Source organism: Aythya fuligula, chromosome 2 (assembly GCF_009819795.1).
Source record: "Aythya fuligula isolate bAytFul2 chromosome 2, bAytFul2.pri, whole genome shotgun sequence".
Classification (NCBI taxonomy): Eukaryota; Metazoa; Chordata; class Aves; order Anseriformes; family Anatidae; genus Aythya; species Aythya fuligula.
In genome coordinates, this window is record NC_045560.1 from 41626996 (window position 1) to 41642282 (window position 15287).

Consider the following 15287-nt stretch of genomic DNA (forward strand, 5'->3'; position numbering starts at 1 on the left):
GTAGCAAGACTTCACTGGCAAGTCAAAATAAAATAATAGGAAGTATTCTTCATATTTACCCTCAGTAAATTACTCGTATAATTCTATGTGAATATCCATTTTTTAAGCAATTCCTACCTTAATAGTTTGGAAACAATCAAATGACTGGTTTCAACACTGTTCAGAGCAATAAAATATCTGTCTGTGTACACTTAGCATTTCTGACTTTTGATGGTATTGGTGGCATGCTTCATAACACATACAGGAGCACACAGGGTCAACTGAGCCACATTATACAAACTGTCTACCATTTTAATGCAGTCATTTTCCTTATCATTCCACTGATTTGACTGGTGCTGCTTTTAAAATCATTAACAGCACAAGGGCAATGACCACTTTCAAGAAATGCTTTAAAAAAAGTCTCAGCTCTTTTCTACAGCAGCCAGCACATCAGTTCAGTTGCAACCAGGGAGAAAAAAAAATCTCGTTGAACTTCAATAAAGGAAAAGAAAAGGCCACTGATTCTCTGGTTTGATTTGCCTTGGTAGATCCAGCTGTACATGCCACCAATCTACATCCCATCCTGTAGTTACTGGAAAGAAGTTTGCTCTCCTTTGCTAGCCACCATCTAGTACTCCATCATTTACTGTCAAAAATGAGCACAACATTTGCTTCAAAGTTAACAGCACTATAAATATATTAAGAGAAATATAATAGGAGTCATCATATTAATTTCTAAACAAAAATAATGCCATCACATATGAACACTGCACTATCACATGCATCCAGATAAAAAATAAACAATGCTACTTCAAAACATTCTTGAAAAAAGGTTGAAAGTATTTCTAATGAATTCATTACAGTCTGACTTTTAAAAATTATAAGACATTTCTGCGTAAAGATATTAAAATAGGTTACAATTTTAAGCGTAGACCTGTTTCATACTACATTAAGGAAAATTGATCATGAGAAGTGAAATGCAATTTGAGTAGGACTAGCATATCAACGTTTAGGATAAAAGACCAGTGAAATCAGTTCCAATGGCAGCTATATACAGTGTAGATTTACCTTATAATCCAACAGATTTAACCATACTGTTTTCCCTTTCTCCATTCTAGGAAAAAAGATAAAGATAGCACCTGATGACTTTTTGCATAATACATGTATGTATATGAAAAGAGAGTCCTTTTTCACCACTTCACAATTTGGATTGTAAGTCATGCATTATAGATGAAATAGTACCTTGAATTACTTGAATACCTTGAATAGCCATAATACCTTGAATACTCTTGAGTTGTTAGGAAACGAATGCTAGTTAGCAATTTGTAGTTAAAAACAAAATACTGGAGTTGGGGAAGATGGGGAACAATCTTCGTCAGCCTTTGAAAAGCACAGATTGTACCTCTGTATCAAATTACTTATGAATAATCATATGATGGCCATAACTTTAATAATTTTCAACAATGTCAGCAAGCACTTTCCAGTTATTTTCAACAGTTCAAATTGCCACAGCATCAACTGGGTAGAAAAGCCTTTGTAGTTTATAAGTATTCCTTACTGAATTGTAGACACACACACACACACACACACAAAAAAAAACTTCTTGCTACTACAGTGAGATTTTTCTCTCCATTTAATATAGAGTGAATAAATATTCAAATTCTCAAAGTTCTTTTTAGTGCTACAGTTTTGATTAGCAAAGCATGTATTTCATTTAACCTGTTAATAAATGAATGTGTATATAAAATATATGCATATGACACTTCATATACACATATCTATAAAATTCATGCCTAAACATTGACATATAATATACATACATTTTGAAATAGCTGTAAAAACAGCTATTTTAAAATAACAGTCCTTCCAGGTGCTATGCCAGTTGTAAATAATGACTATTAACATGTCATACAAGCATTAGAATTTGCAACTACCTAAATGCAAGTAAAGAAAATCTAAATATTAAAATCATATTGTCAATGTTTAATCTGTTTCTAATTTTCATACAGGGAACCTACGTATATTTTCCGTCTGGTGATATTGCAAAGCTTTTTTCTTCCCTTGGAAGACATGAGTGGATATAAATAAGTCTACAGGCTTTGAACTATGAAAAACTTCACTATGCATCAATTCTTTAAAAAAAAAAAAAAAATAGAAGGTACGTACTGCTGGGACTCATGTTTTCCTCATAATGTATAAACCTGGAAGCATTGTTCACAGGGTTCTGTGTAAAGTGCTTATGCTGTAAACAAAGCTAAGGTTAACAGTATCATCCTGAAAAATCACAAGGTTTCTTGAAGCTGTCCAACACTTGAATTCCTTCTCATTGCTATTTAACGAGCAAAATTTGCCCCCTTTGGTAATCAGACAGCATCAGCTGAAACACAGGCAGTTTGACTTTACTAGAAACAGTTCTGAACTCTGTTCAGAATTATGAGTTCTCTTCTTTTGCTGGATAGTCCTTCGTTGGATAGTAGAAATACCTGTGGGGGAAAAGAAGCTAGTTAATATGTGTGGGAACTAAAAATTCCCTGCTACTCACACTCACCAGGCCTGGGATCAATCTCTGCACTATCAGCAGAAAGCTACCATGCTATGACTATAACGCACAATTGAAGGAACCTCATAAGTCTATCCAAATAAATATTTTATTTCAGAATTTAGAACAGAGTTTGATGCAGAAATTTCTGTGTGAAATTCTATCATTTATGCTATACACAGGGATTTAGTTTGCCTAATGATCCTCTGACTCAAAATTTATGGACTTGTCTGCACTGCATACAAATAGAATTAGAGCAGCATGGTGCAAAGGTCTCCCACAGCTAATCAATGAGGCCCGAATGCAACATACTGCATCTGCAGGCCAGTGTTAACTTATGCTGCTGATGTAACACCTCCAGAGACTTCAACATAATGGAGAATTAGCTGAAAGAAAGTCTTTAACATCACTTCCTTCTCCTCTTCTAATTCCTTTCTAGAATGGTACACAGAAAATTAGCACAGAAAATGTTCGAGCCACTTCTTTTGACTTTATAGAGATGAAGACTACCTCAGAATCAGGTTGAATTATATTATTAGAATTATCCTGTTAACATATGTAAAAGACTTCATCTCATAAATGGTGCTGCAAGAAAGTAAAATAGGTGTTTCCCTTTTGTCTCTATTTCAAAAGCAAAACCTCTTCAGAACATTTTCCTTGACATAAGTTTACAGCAAGTATAACCCAGATATCCAAAGCCCTTTCATACGTGCCTCTATACAAACAGCCTCTCAGGATGCAGAGCATTACATTGATTACTGAAGTACTGAAAGATACAGCAGTGTTCAAGTAATGAGGAAATGAAACGTATGAAAAATAACTTCTGCTACATTTAAATCCCTAGCTGAAAGGTCATTATTTAAGATGGAAAACACATAAGAGAAAACACACAGACAAAAGGCTGACAGCAAAATTTCATTCAGCCCCATATGTGGATAACATAATAATTAATGAGGCACTGTATCTGTGCAAAAAATAGGATGTAGTCACACCCCAAAAATATTTACCATGTTTCAGAAGAGTACTTTCTATACCTTTCTTCAATCACAGCTTCTGCAATATAGTTAATAATAATACTTAACATAAAGGTTTGTGTGTGTTGTTTCCTAATTTTTTCACCATAAAAGAACCCCTCTCCAGGCTTTTTGTTGTGATATCACCCACACAAGTCATCTACAAGACAGAAACTATTAACTGCAATGTGCAGACTCCGTCATTAAGTTAATAAATAGCTTCTAGCCTGTATGGGTAGTTATCCTCACATGAGGACCAGCACCAGATGATGATGACACATGCTCTTTTCTGACAACATAAGAAAAGACACTGCACTTGAGTGCACCAGTTGCCAGAGGCTCAACGTTCTGTCTCAGCTTTTGAACTTGCCTGCTTTTCTGCATGGCTCTTTTGTAGGCCTATGTTTTCTATCATCTGGCTTTACTGAAAACCATTCTATTCACCTGGTCTGTCCCAGCCACAGGTTCTTCCCTTCCACATACCAGTATCTCCTCCAGGATTCTTGTATTTTGTCTCTTGCTTTTCTTGACTCTGCATTAGATTTACCTATTGCTCACTTCCTGGCCTTCTTCTCATCAGTCGCTAGTTATTTCTTTGCACAGATGTTATTTTTCAATGATCAGATAAACTTTTGACTTGATCTGATAACATTTCTGTGCTCCGTCAAGACTACTTTTCAACATATACATGCTGCGATTTCTTAAAATTATAACTTGGTTACACCGGCACAAATTTCTAAGAGAACAGTTAAAGTCATACTTGTGACAAAAGATGTACTTTCTTGGCCAAAAATTGAAATCCTTGTTCTAATGCAACACTAATAAAGTGTCACTAGAATTCCTTTTATCTTTTTTAATGTGGGCAAGCAGAGTAGGGCAAAGCTTCATATTTTTAATATCTTCATCCAGTGCTTTAAAAGCTAAAATCTTTCAGCTCCTTCAGTAGCACAGATTTCTATAGCTACAGGACTCCATGGAAACGTGGAAAACTCAGGAGATCATGGCATTTTTACAGATACAAAATTCCAGTAAGACAAACAGCTATTCCTTGATTTTTCATAATTTCCAGATAATTAGATTTAAGTAAAATATTTTAAAATAAATTTCAAAACTCAGGCTGATGAGGCCTAAGAATTATCTTCTCTTAAGGATTACTATGTCAGAGCCATAAGGATCTGGCTTTCCCTTATCTATAAATACAAGTTCTATTGGTAAAAATGCAGTCTTCATGGAAAAGTAATGCAACTACAGTATTTTGAGGAACACTGTGACAGTTAGTAGCATACTGACATCCCAGAATAACTCTGGTTGTATCCTACACTGCTATATCAAAACAACAACCTGTTTAACAATCAATCATCAACCATCCTACCAGTCATCAGGATATCTTGAGACAGTTAAAAATGTTTTAACTTTGAATGATTGTGATTTCTAAACACTGAGGCTAATCATGGGTTTCATTTGTTAGAAAACTTTCAGGTTATCTTGCACTTAGCCTTAAAAGAAAGTAAGCCTATCCCTAAAACTCCTTTTAACTGCATCTTGCTGTGACGTGGAGAGGTATTACATTCCTTTCAGATAAACTGACCTAGCTGGACCAAACCATAAAAGAGAAGGAAGGAAAAGAAGGAAGGGGAGGAAGGGAAATTTCCCCTTCATTTCAACTCAGTATATTGTTCAAAAAAGCAGTGTAAGATACAGTTCTGCTAGCACAAGGATGACTCCAGACTACAGCAAGCTTTTTCAATTGCCTTGGGTAGGAACCTGCCTTCTTATTTAATGTTATTTGACAGACTTTATCTATGCTCTGTACAAGAACTCTGCCAAGTAGATATCTCAGACACACAGAAGTTAGTCCCAGAGTAAATCTTTTCCTTAAACTAGTAGAAAGATCCATTTCAGAACTGCAAGAGCACACCCATATTAACTCAGCCAAACAAGTCTGTGATGACAGATGCTTCCACTCAAAGATGGGAAGCTCATATAAGAACGTCTGAGAGCTCAGGGCATGTGATCTCTGCAAGGGATCAGAGCCATCTGCCTAGTGTTGAAAACAGTCATTCCAACAGTCCAAATGCTGACAGACAGCTTCATAAACATGCACTTTTGCTACAGACAGTGTGGACTTCAGGCATTTCCACTGTTAGGAGACCACTTACTTTGTGTATCATCACTAAACTGTATCAATGAACCAGTACCTACCAGGCATCCAAAATCCTATAGTAGTCCAGACAAGTCTTCATTTATTTTTTTTTCAGCAAAAGAACTGAAATGCACCTCCTTCCTTGCCTACCTTATTGCTAAAGAGAATCTTCAGCAAACTGAGTGAAGAGAGATGTTTTGCATCATTCATAGTCCTGCCACAGGATCAGATTATTTTGGTACTTACACCAGAAGGATTCATGGATCACTTCTCTGTTCTGCCCAACACAATCTCATGAATTATAACCAAGTTCTAAATCCAAGTAATTTATATGTAGCAGCCCTGATGCTAGCAAAATCTAGTAATCTTGATGCTATCTGCTAGAGCTCTAAACAGTTTATGCTACAGCTCCTATCATGCTGGTTCACAGAAAAGAGCCTGAAATAAAAATCTTAATTAGACTGACTTACTAACCAAAGGGAGAAAAGTGTTTTGTTTTTATATTGTAGTATCAGAAGAATTAAAATCCTCCTTCTGTGTCATTGGACTACTATGCATCCCTGAAATGACAGGAACATTCCTGCAATTCTCTAAAGATTCAGCAAGCAGTAACTTTTTTACAATTGGCCATCTGATTCTGCAATGTGCAAGTGCTAATACCCTAGCATCTAAGGCATACATTTTCTCTATTTTATGTCAATATATCTTTAGAGCTCCACTGAACTATTAACAGGAGGTCTTGGCACTTCTCACATATCTTCTCTTTTGAGTATGGCCAATACTAGCGTGGCTGTAACAACTTAATAAAGTTTTTGTCTCTAGAAAGCACAAAAAAGTGCAGTATGCCTATCACTGTATGCAGTGGTGAACTTTATTCAGTTAATGTCTTCAACCCATTTGTTGGCCACATATTTCATTGTCATTGGAACTCTATACATCAATGTGACAGGAGTTAATCACTGCCTTATCCTAAGAGTTGGATGAAACTGAAGCTAGAATCAATTGTGACTCCATGTTTTCATCTTACTTCTCCTTTTTCTAATTTCTGTGGAGTATGTTATTTAGGAAAGGTAAGCCAATACTGCCTCTCAGTGGAAGGACAGTCAGCTTAAACAGTGTAGTGAATGCTGCTCTGTGGGAACAGGGTTGCATGCTTACAGTGCCACACAGACCTGCAACTGAGTAGACCAAACACTCTATCAGTCACAGATGTTTAAAATAAAACAAAATAAAACAAAACAAACCAGGACTGCTGAGCTTTTGCTTTTTTACCACACTGTGGAGAAATACAAACCAACAGATTGCTGGTTCAACTTAGATAAACATTCCTGCCCAAAACAATATTCTTTTGTGTTTATGAGATACAATAAGTAAGAATTAACATGGACTATCATTTGGAAGAAGAAAACAATTAACAGAAAATGTCAGGCAACATTAACAGAAAGTGGTACCAAAATTAAAAAAAAAAAAAAGTAGTAGTGTCATAAATCGCGAAGATATCACAAAGTCAAAAAATTCACTTTAGATTTCAGAAGCACTGGAGCTGCGTACTTTTCATCTACTGGCTAGTTTGGTCTGTTCTAGAACATTAAAAAAAAACGTTAACTAAGCTAAAAACAAATTTGAATTCTTTGGTCATGCAACACAATTAAACAAACAGAATAGTGTTGAAAAATAAATAGCTGACATGGTGAGAATTTGCAGACAGAAAAAGCCCAAGAAATGCATCTGTATTTTCAGATAATATACCCATGGACTATAGCCCCAGTCACAAATGAGAGCTGCTTCAAATAGCCAAAATTCAGAATTATATGTTGTTACTGAGCTATATTATCCTTTTGTGAGTAATACCTTGTGCTATTCTTTGAGTAGTTAAAAATGTATAGCTATCATTAGAACCAGACTTGACAGTTTTCCTCTTTGTGAAAAAGCTCTAAGTACATGAATGCTTGTTTCTTTCATTCAAAAACTTCAATAACAATGGAAAAGATTTCACTGAACAAATATATGAAAATTATAACTGACAACATATTAATATATGCATTTAATTATGAACAATTTTGCCATCTATTCTTATCTGCATTGCAACTGTTTTTGTCCTATGAAATAAATACTGGAAGATTTCTCTTGTAAGCAGACCTCTTATATGAGCTATGGCACCCAGCTGAACACAACCACTGTCTTTGACCATTGTTATTTTTGTTTATTTATGATACGACAAATCTTCTATCATATAAGTGAGTTGTGCTTGGATTAAGTCTCTTAATGCAACTGATTAAAAATAGACTTCTCCATCAATTTCCGTATTACATATCTACTCCAATATGAAGAAGTGCGATGAAAGTTTGAAACTAATATTTCTTGTCCTATTCATAAATGACAGACTCAACAGCAAGGTGCCTCTCACTGCCTCTCACTTATGTGGTATAATATTAAATCTGAATAGAAGAAAAAAAAAAAAAGAAAAAAAAAAAAAAAAAAGAAAGACTGGCACAAATGGTGTGATTAGAATAATTTCAAAACACTACATTTTTTTATGCATGTTTACCAAATGTCAGTATAAATACATAACAAAATTGGAGCTCTGAATAATTTCAGGACGTTAGTGATAAATGGGCACGAGTTGATCATTCGAGATAAAGCTGAGGGTCATTATCCTCAGCTGGTCATTAATCCCTATGAAATGAAATGACTGCTATTGAGATAGTAATTACTATTATAATGAAATGGGGGAAAGCATGATATTTTTCTTATGAACCTGTCTCATTTTCTAAAGAATTCATGTTTTAATCCACACCAAATAAAGTTGGCTGAATCATTTTTAACCCTTTATACAGTTAATTAATCTTGCTACAAGATTCATGTCACTGCCCCCAGCTAAGATTTAGTGTCCCATTCCTGGAATTCCTGGGGAACAGCAAAAGGCAACAGCGACAGGAAAGAAACACTAAACACAAAATCCCCCCTAAGCAGAAAGTAAAGAAAAAATATTTTAAGAATGTTTTTTGTATAAAGCCTGTTTCATGATGAAGTAGGAAATTGCATTAGTACAGTATATGACATCAAGCTATTTCTTCTGCTTTTAATAGCACTTTTAGCAAAAGCACATGTCCCATGTTGTTGCACAACAGCTGTGGAAGTCTTTGTTCCAAAACATAATTCTCCTTGCAGCTTTCCAACATATGGAACTGACACTGTCAAGTTACATTGTTCAGAAATCCTGAAGAAATTGTCCCTGAAATGAAGAAATAGCTTTAGGAATTTTCAACTTTACCAATTAAGTTTGTGATTTTCTCATATGTTTTCTGAAGACTTTTGAGCCTTATAGAATCACAGAATGGTTTGGGTTGGAAAGGACCTTAAGGATCATCTAGTTCCAAGCCCCCTGCCATGGGCAGGGACACCTCCCACCATTGCTCAAAGCTCCACCCAGCCTGGCTCTGAGTACTTCCAGGAATGGGACATCCACAGCTTCCCTGGCCAACCTGTTTCATTTCTCACCACACTCATAGTAACGAATTTCTTTCTGATATCTAATCTAAATCTGCCCTCTTTTAGTTTAAAGCCATTCCCCCTCATCCTATAAGTATCTACGCATGTAAAAAAAAAAAAAAAAAAAAAAAAAAAATCACTCTCCATCTTTTTTATAAGCTCCTTTTAAATACTGTAAGACCACTTCAAGGTCTCCCCAGAATATTCTCTTCTCCAGGCTGAACAGCCCCAGTTCTCAGTCTTTCTTCACAGAAGAGGTGCTCCAAGCCTCTGATCATCTTTGTCCCTCCTCTGGACCTGCTCTAACAGGTCCACATATTTCTTGTGCGGGGGTCCAAGACCTGGATACAAAGCTCCAAGTAGGGCATCATGAGGGCAGAGCAGAGAGGGACAATCACCTCCCTTGACCTGTTGGCCATGCCTCTATTAATGCAGCCCAGGATGTAGTTGGCCTTCTGGGCTGCAAGTGCACATTGCTGACACGTCAAGCTTTCCGTCCACCAGAACCCCCACGTACTTCTCTGCAGGGCTGCTCTCAATGAGTTCTTCTTCCAGTCTGTCCTCATGTGTGGGATTGTCCGACGCAGGTGCAGCATCTTGTACTTGGACTTATTGAACCTCATTAGGTCCACAAAGACCCATTTCTCAAGCTTGTCCAGTTCCTTTTGGATGGCTTCCCTTCCTTCTGTTGCTTCAACTGTACCACTCAGCTTGGTATCATTTGCAAACTTGCTGCGGGTGCACTCCTATTGTCTATATCACTTATAAAGTTATTAAGCAGCACTGGTCCCAATATGGACCCCTGCAGGACACCACTCATTATTAGCTTCCATAGAGCCATTGACCAAAACTCTGGCTTGTGGTCATCCAGCCTATTCCTTATCCACTAACTAGTCCACCTTTCAAATCCATCTCTCTCCAATTCAGAGATCAAAATGTCATATGGGACTGTGTCAAAGGTCTTACAGAAGTCCAGGTAAGCAATTGTCAGTCAGATGGTCTTCCCTTGTTGACTGATGCAGTCAACTCCATCATAGAAGGCCACCAGTCTGGTCAGGCATGATTTGTCCTTGGTGAATCCATATTAGCCATCTCAGATCATCTCCCTGTACTGCATGTGCCTTAACATTGCCTCGAGGAGGATCTGTACCATGATCTTCCCAGGTACCGTGATGAGACTCACTGGTCTGTAGTTCTCCGTGTCTTCTTTTCCATCCCTTTTAAAAATTGGAGCAATGTTTCCCTTTTTCCAGTCACCAGGAACTTCACCTGACTGCTGGGACTTTTCAAATATGATGGAGAGAGGCTTGCCAACTACATCAGCCAGTTTCCTCAGGACCCTGGGATGCATGTCATAGAATATGTTGGAAGCGACCCACAAGGATCATCAAGTCCAACACCTGGCACCACACGCGTCAACCCAAAAATTCAGACCATGTGTGTCATCAGGCCCCACAGATTTGTACCTGTTCAGTTTCATCAGGTGGTCTTGAACCTGCTCTTCACTTACAGTGGGAGGGACTCTGTTTCCCCAAGCCCAGCCTTGAGGTTCAGGGACTCGATATTGTCAGCTCATGTAGAGTCTCTCACCCACGAACACCCCCAGGTCCATCTCCTCTGGGCTGCTCTCAATCCATTTTCTGCCCAGCCTGTATTTGTGCTTGGGATTTGTCCAGCCCAGATGCAGAGCCTTGCACTTGGCCTTGTTGAACATGATGAGATTTGCACAGGGCCACCTCTCAAGCCTGTCCAGGTCCTTCTGGATGGCACCCCTTCCTTCCAGCATGTCAACCACACCACACAGCTCAGTGTCAGCAAATTTGCTGAGGGTGCACTTGATCCCACCATCCATGTCACTGACAAAGATGCAACTCCTTTAGAATTCATTTTTTTCACAATTCTATCAGAAGACCTAGAATTGTGTTATGGGCAGAAGGAAAGGTGATCTGCCTTTCTGCTAGATACACTACCATTCTTTATGTCCATTGTGAAAGTCCCAAACAAGCTGCATACTGAGGTTTGTCCTTCTAGCCTGCTCAAACTGTTTGGAGAACTGTTGGGAAGAACCCTAGCATGTCTGCTAGACAAATGAACCATAAAGAATTCAAAAGCTATTGAAACTGTACTGCTTGACTACTTGGACAAAGTATGAGAAGAAAAAAAATGCTGAAAGCTCTAAATAGTACTGAGTGAAGCATATTCTAGAAAATATGGTAAGTCCTCTGGAAACAGAGACAGATGTTCCTGACAATGAAAGCGTGGTGTACCAATTTTCAGAGAGGGAAAAATATTAATTAATTTGGGAGTAAAACATTGTCCAGAAAAGAATTAACGTAATAGTGACAGGGGAACCAAATGTAATTATGCATCATGACAAATAACACGATTCAACAGCATAGTGAAAAATCAAGAGCATGTATTGCTGCTGACGACAGACCAACAATTAGGTGTGGCTGCTCTGCATTTGCCAGCTAAAGCTAGGGCATGCTAGAATGACGCACATGCACTGGAGTAGGTCAAAGTCTACAGTAGCTGTTACATGCACACATTAACAGTTGTAAATAAGAAGCAAAAACAAGCAAACAATATCAAATTTAGACAACATACTTCTAAACTTCTAAGGAGATTTCACTTCATTCCTTTCTCCCACTCTAAAATCAATTTTGGCTTTGCTACAAGCCCCATGAACGAAGTACAAATCAGCACTGCCTGCGAATAACACATTATCAGCACTACTGGAGAAGTTGTATGACTCAGGGGAAACACAATGTGAAGAAAGATGTTGAGCATTCACTGGCCTTCCTCTCCAGCCTTTATGAATATGTGAAGATGTACTACTTGCTCTTTCCCCCTACAGGATAAATATGGCATAGGGAAAAAACATCCTATTCTACACTGTCATCCCATGTGGCTATGAAGAATAATTTTTTGTCTCCTCTGAAACAAAATTTCCCAAAACATACAAAAATATCTTAAGATTCTGAAGAACAACAACTCCGTAGGGAATTTTGGCACAGCAGGAAAAATACAAAGTCCCAAATAAATGCTGTCACCAGAAAAAAAAAAAAAAAAAAAAAAGCAATGTTAATTATTGCACTGCTGTTAGTCTCATGTGGCATTCTTGTGTTATACATTGTAAGTACTAACATATTTTTCTGTAATCTTTAAATGTCCTTTACATTTTTATTAATAGATTTCTTATTTTCATAGTAGTTTGTGCAAAATACTCATGCCCATATTCAATATACATCTGCATCATTAAAGTAAATTGCAATAAGATGCTTTTGCCAGTGCGTGAATTAAATGTCTACACACCACATTTGTACATTTGCTAGATCTCAGTGTTAAAAAGGACAGCCTTTTTCATATTGTTTTTCTAAGTTGCACAATATTTGATTTTTTTACAGCTCCAAATATTGGGAGCATGTGATCAGGACAAAAATTTAAATACTAACATTTGTTAGACCTTATAGCTGCAAAAGTGATCTGTAAACATGATTCAATTTTACCCTGAAGGTTTAAAGAGCAAATTATTATTTTATTTTGGGAGTTCTGAATCATGATTTTTCAATACTTAATGACTGGCAGCTGTAAGATATTTGTAAGCTGGAATTCCAATTTAGTGAGTATTCTATAAAAATATTCAGATTAACATTTGAAACTTCTCTAGCTGTAGTCAATAAATAGTTCCACACAGAAAAAAATGCAGAGATAACAGATAACTGAAAAATATTAGTGAAGAACCAGGAAATACAAAGTCTTAAAACCTCTTAATATCAGAATTTAGAGGATTTTTTTTTTTTTTTCTGGTTTGTTTGGTCATTTTTTTGTTGTTGTTTTTAGAAAAGATAACTCCCAGGTGGTCTCCCAGGCATTAAAATGCAGATTGTTGCAAAGACAAGGAAGACCTGGTAGAAGCAGTGAATTATTATTATTTTTTTTTTTTTTCACTAAAGAATACCTGAGGTAATAAATACAAGCTAACAGGTAAAGAGAACAAGAAACACTAAGTATTTTTCATATACTCTCTTTCTTGTGTTTCTCCAAGGGTTCTTGCTGCGAAGACTTACCTCTAGGACAAGGCATACACACAGTTTCAAAAAACTTTTTTTTTTTTTCATCCCCTGCACTTTTGTGATAGCAACTACTTTTTCTGCTTTCTGAGTTGTACTCAAACGCTTTACTATATATGCTAGCTTCATCTTTTTAGCCCTATAAAATATACTTCTATTAAAATAAAACTTACATTCATCTCTGGTTTTATTCAACAAAAAATTAAGGAGATTGCTGCCAAACGTCTACCAGTCTACTGTCTGAGTGAAGGAAACAAATGTGGCCATGTGGTCAAAACAACTTATATTAACTAAATGTACCATATCAATTTCTTCCAGTCTATGCATCCATGTATTATAATAACGATGCATTGCACTAACTTTCAACTGAAATTGCAATCATTCAAACAGGTAGATGATATGTTAACTTTTAGCACATCTTAACTTTTTCTTTTCAAATTGTACACTCAGACTCACCTGTTTGAAGAGAAATTGTAATAACTACTTTCCTCTAGAATCTCTTCAATTATGGTCTACAAATTAAAAGAAATTAATTTCAGTAAATTACCTTTATTAAAAGCAATAAAATACATTAATACATATATATATATAAAGCTTACCTGCAACTGTTCATATGTCATCCCTTCTGCTATGTCAGAAGTGCCAACAATACCTTAAAATAAGAGGCATGTAATTTTATACTACTGAATCTGGAGTTTATGGTTCTTCATTATTTTTTTTTAGCAGTTCTCTAATGACATGTCAGATGATTGTTAATTTAGGTTATCAGCAGTTTATTCCACTGATCACAATGACCCCTTGGCAAAAGCAGAAGGGATCTTAAGGTATTCCATGAACATTTGAGTCACAAGATGTTATCACATTATAAAATGTGATAACTGATGAAAAAATATTAATTTAAATATATATATATATATTTAATGTAAAAGAACATAGCTATGTAACTTATTCTTCCCCACTTGCAGTTTACTTGCAGTAAAAAGGGTACACTTGCAGCAGCAAACTGTGAGGACAAAAGTATTGTTTGCATGTTAAGAGAATCAAAAATTACCAATATTGAACACCTAATCAATTTGCTTTTTTTCTTTTAAGAACAAAATAAAGTTCATAAGTTAAGCGACTGTTAGGGATTTGTTTCTTATCCAAATGTCACACTCAACACCTAGTATTATTCTTTACTTTTACAATAATCTGTGGAATTTATATGCCAATTTCAACACAGAGGCCAGCAAAACCAAGGTTTCTTACCCTTCTTTCCGGAACAACAGTTTTTAACCATACTATGTCCTCTAGTTTATGAATTGCAGCCATATTTTTTTCTGCATTTAGAAGAATGGAAATGGCACCGATGACAAAATGCAAGTTGTGCATTTCCCTTAGGCTCCTTCAATATTTTCTTAGCTGTATTGCACAAAGAGGCAAATGACAGAAGTCTCTGAACTAGGAATTATGGCTCCCCACCTTGGATGCTGCCTGTGATAGTAGGTTTGACTTAATGACCTATCAATGAGTAATTCTAGTCCGAATTGTATTTGGCTCTATTTATTTTCTAAAGTATATGTACACTCTTTACACTATAAAGGTGTAGTATAGCACGTACATTTCTCTCCAAGTTTCTAGGGTTTGATTCAGATAGGTAATTGTCTCATGTCAGGATTACTAGTTTAAATGTGACAGAACAACAAAGGGTTTAAATAGAATTTGTTTAAAAATCACATGAAAAGACAGGCAAATCCTAAGCAGGACGTTTTCAGTGACAAAAATTTCTGTTAATTTTCGTGGTTGAACCATGTGTTATTTGTATCTTTGCTATTTCTTTTTAATTTCAAAATATACTCTCTGAACTTAGTAGAATGTTCCACAATGGTAAACTACTTACCTCACCAACAATCGAAAAACAAACTAACATACACATAGGGAAAAAAAAATGATCAGAAAATTCGTATAGTCAACAACTTTCCTGTCTCTATAGATAGCTTTTAGATCAGAGCAGGAATTCTTTCTACTTCAGTCCAATATCCTTTATTAGAGAAACATATGCCACTACC

The 15287-nt window shown here is 36.3% G+C and overlaps 1 protein-coding gene across 1 annotated transcript in view; it reads right to left on the reverse strand.

The window, feature by feature from the left end:
• Positions 1–2410: 2410 nt before the first annotated feature.
• LOC116485385 (serine/threonine-protein kinase Nek10-like) overlaps positions 2411–15287 on the reverse strand; it is a 51292-nt gene continuing 38415 nt past the window's right edge. The window contains 3 exon segments of the mRNA XM_032180685.1: positions 2411–2462; positions 13696–13751; positions 13839–13891. Of these exon segments, the coding sequence (XP_032036576.1) occupies positions 2411–2462; positions 13696–13751; positions 13839–13891 (161 nt within the window).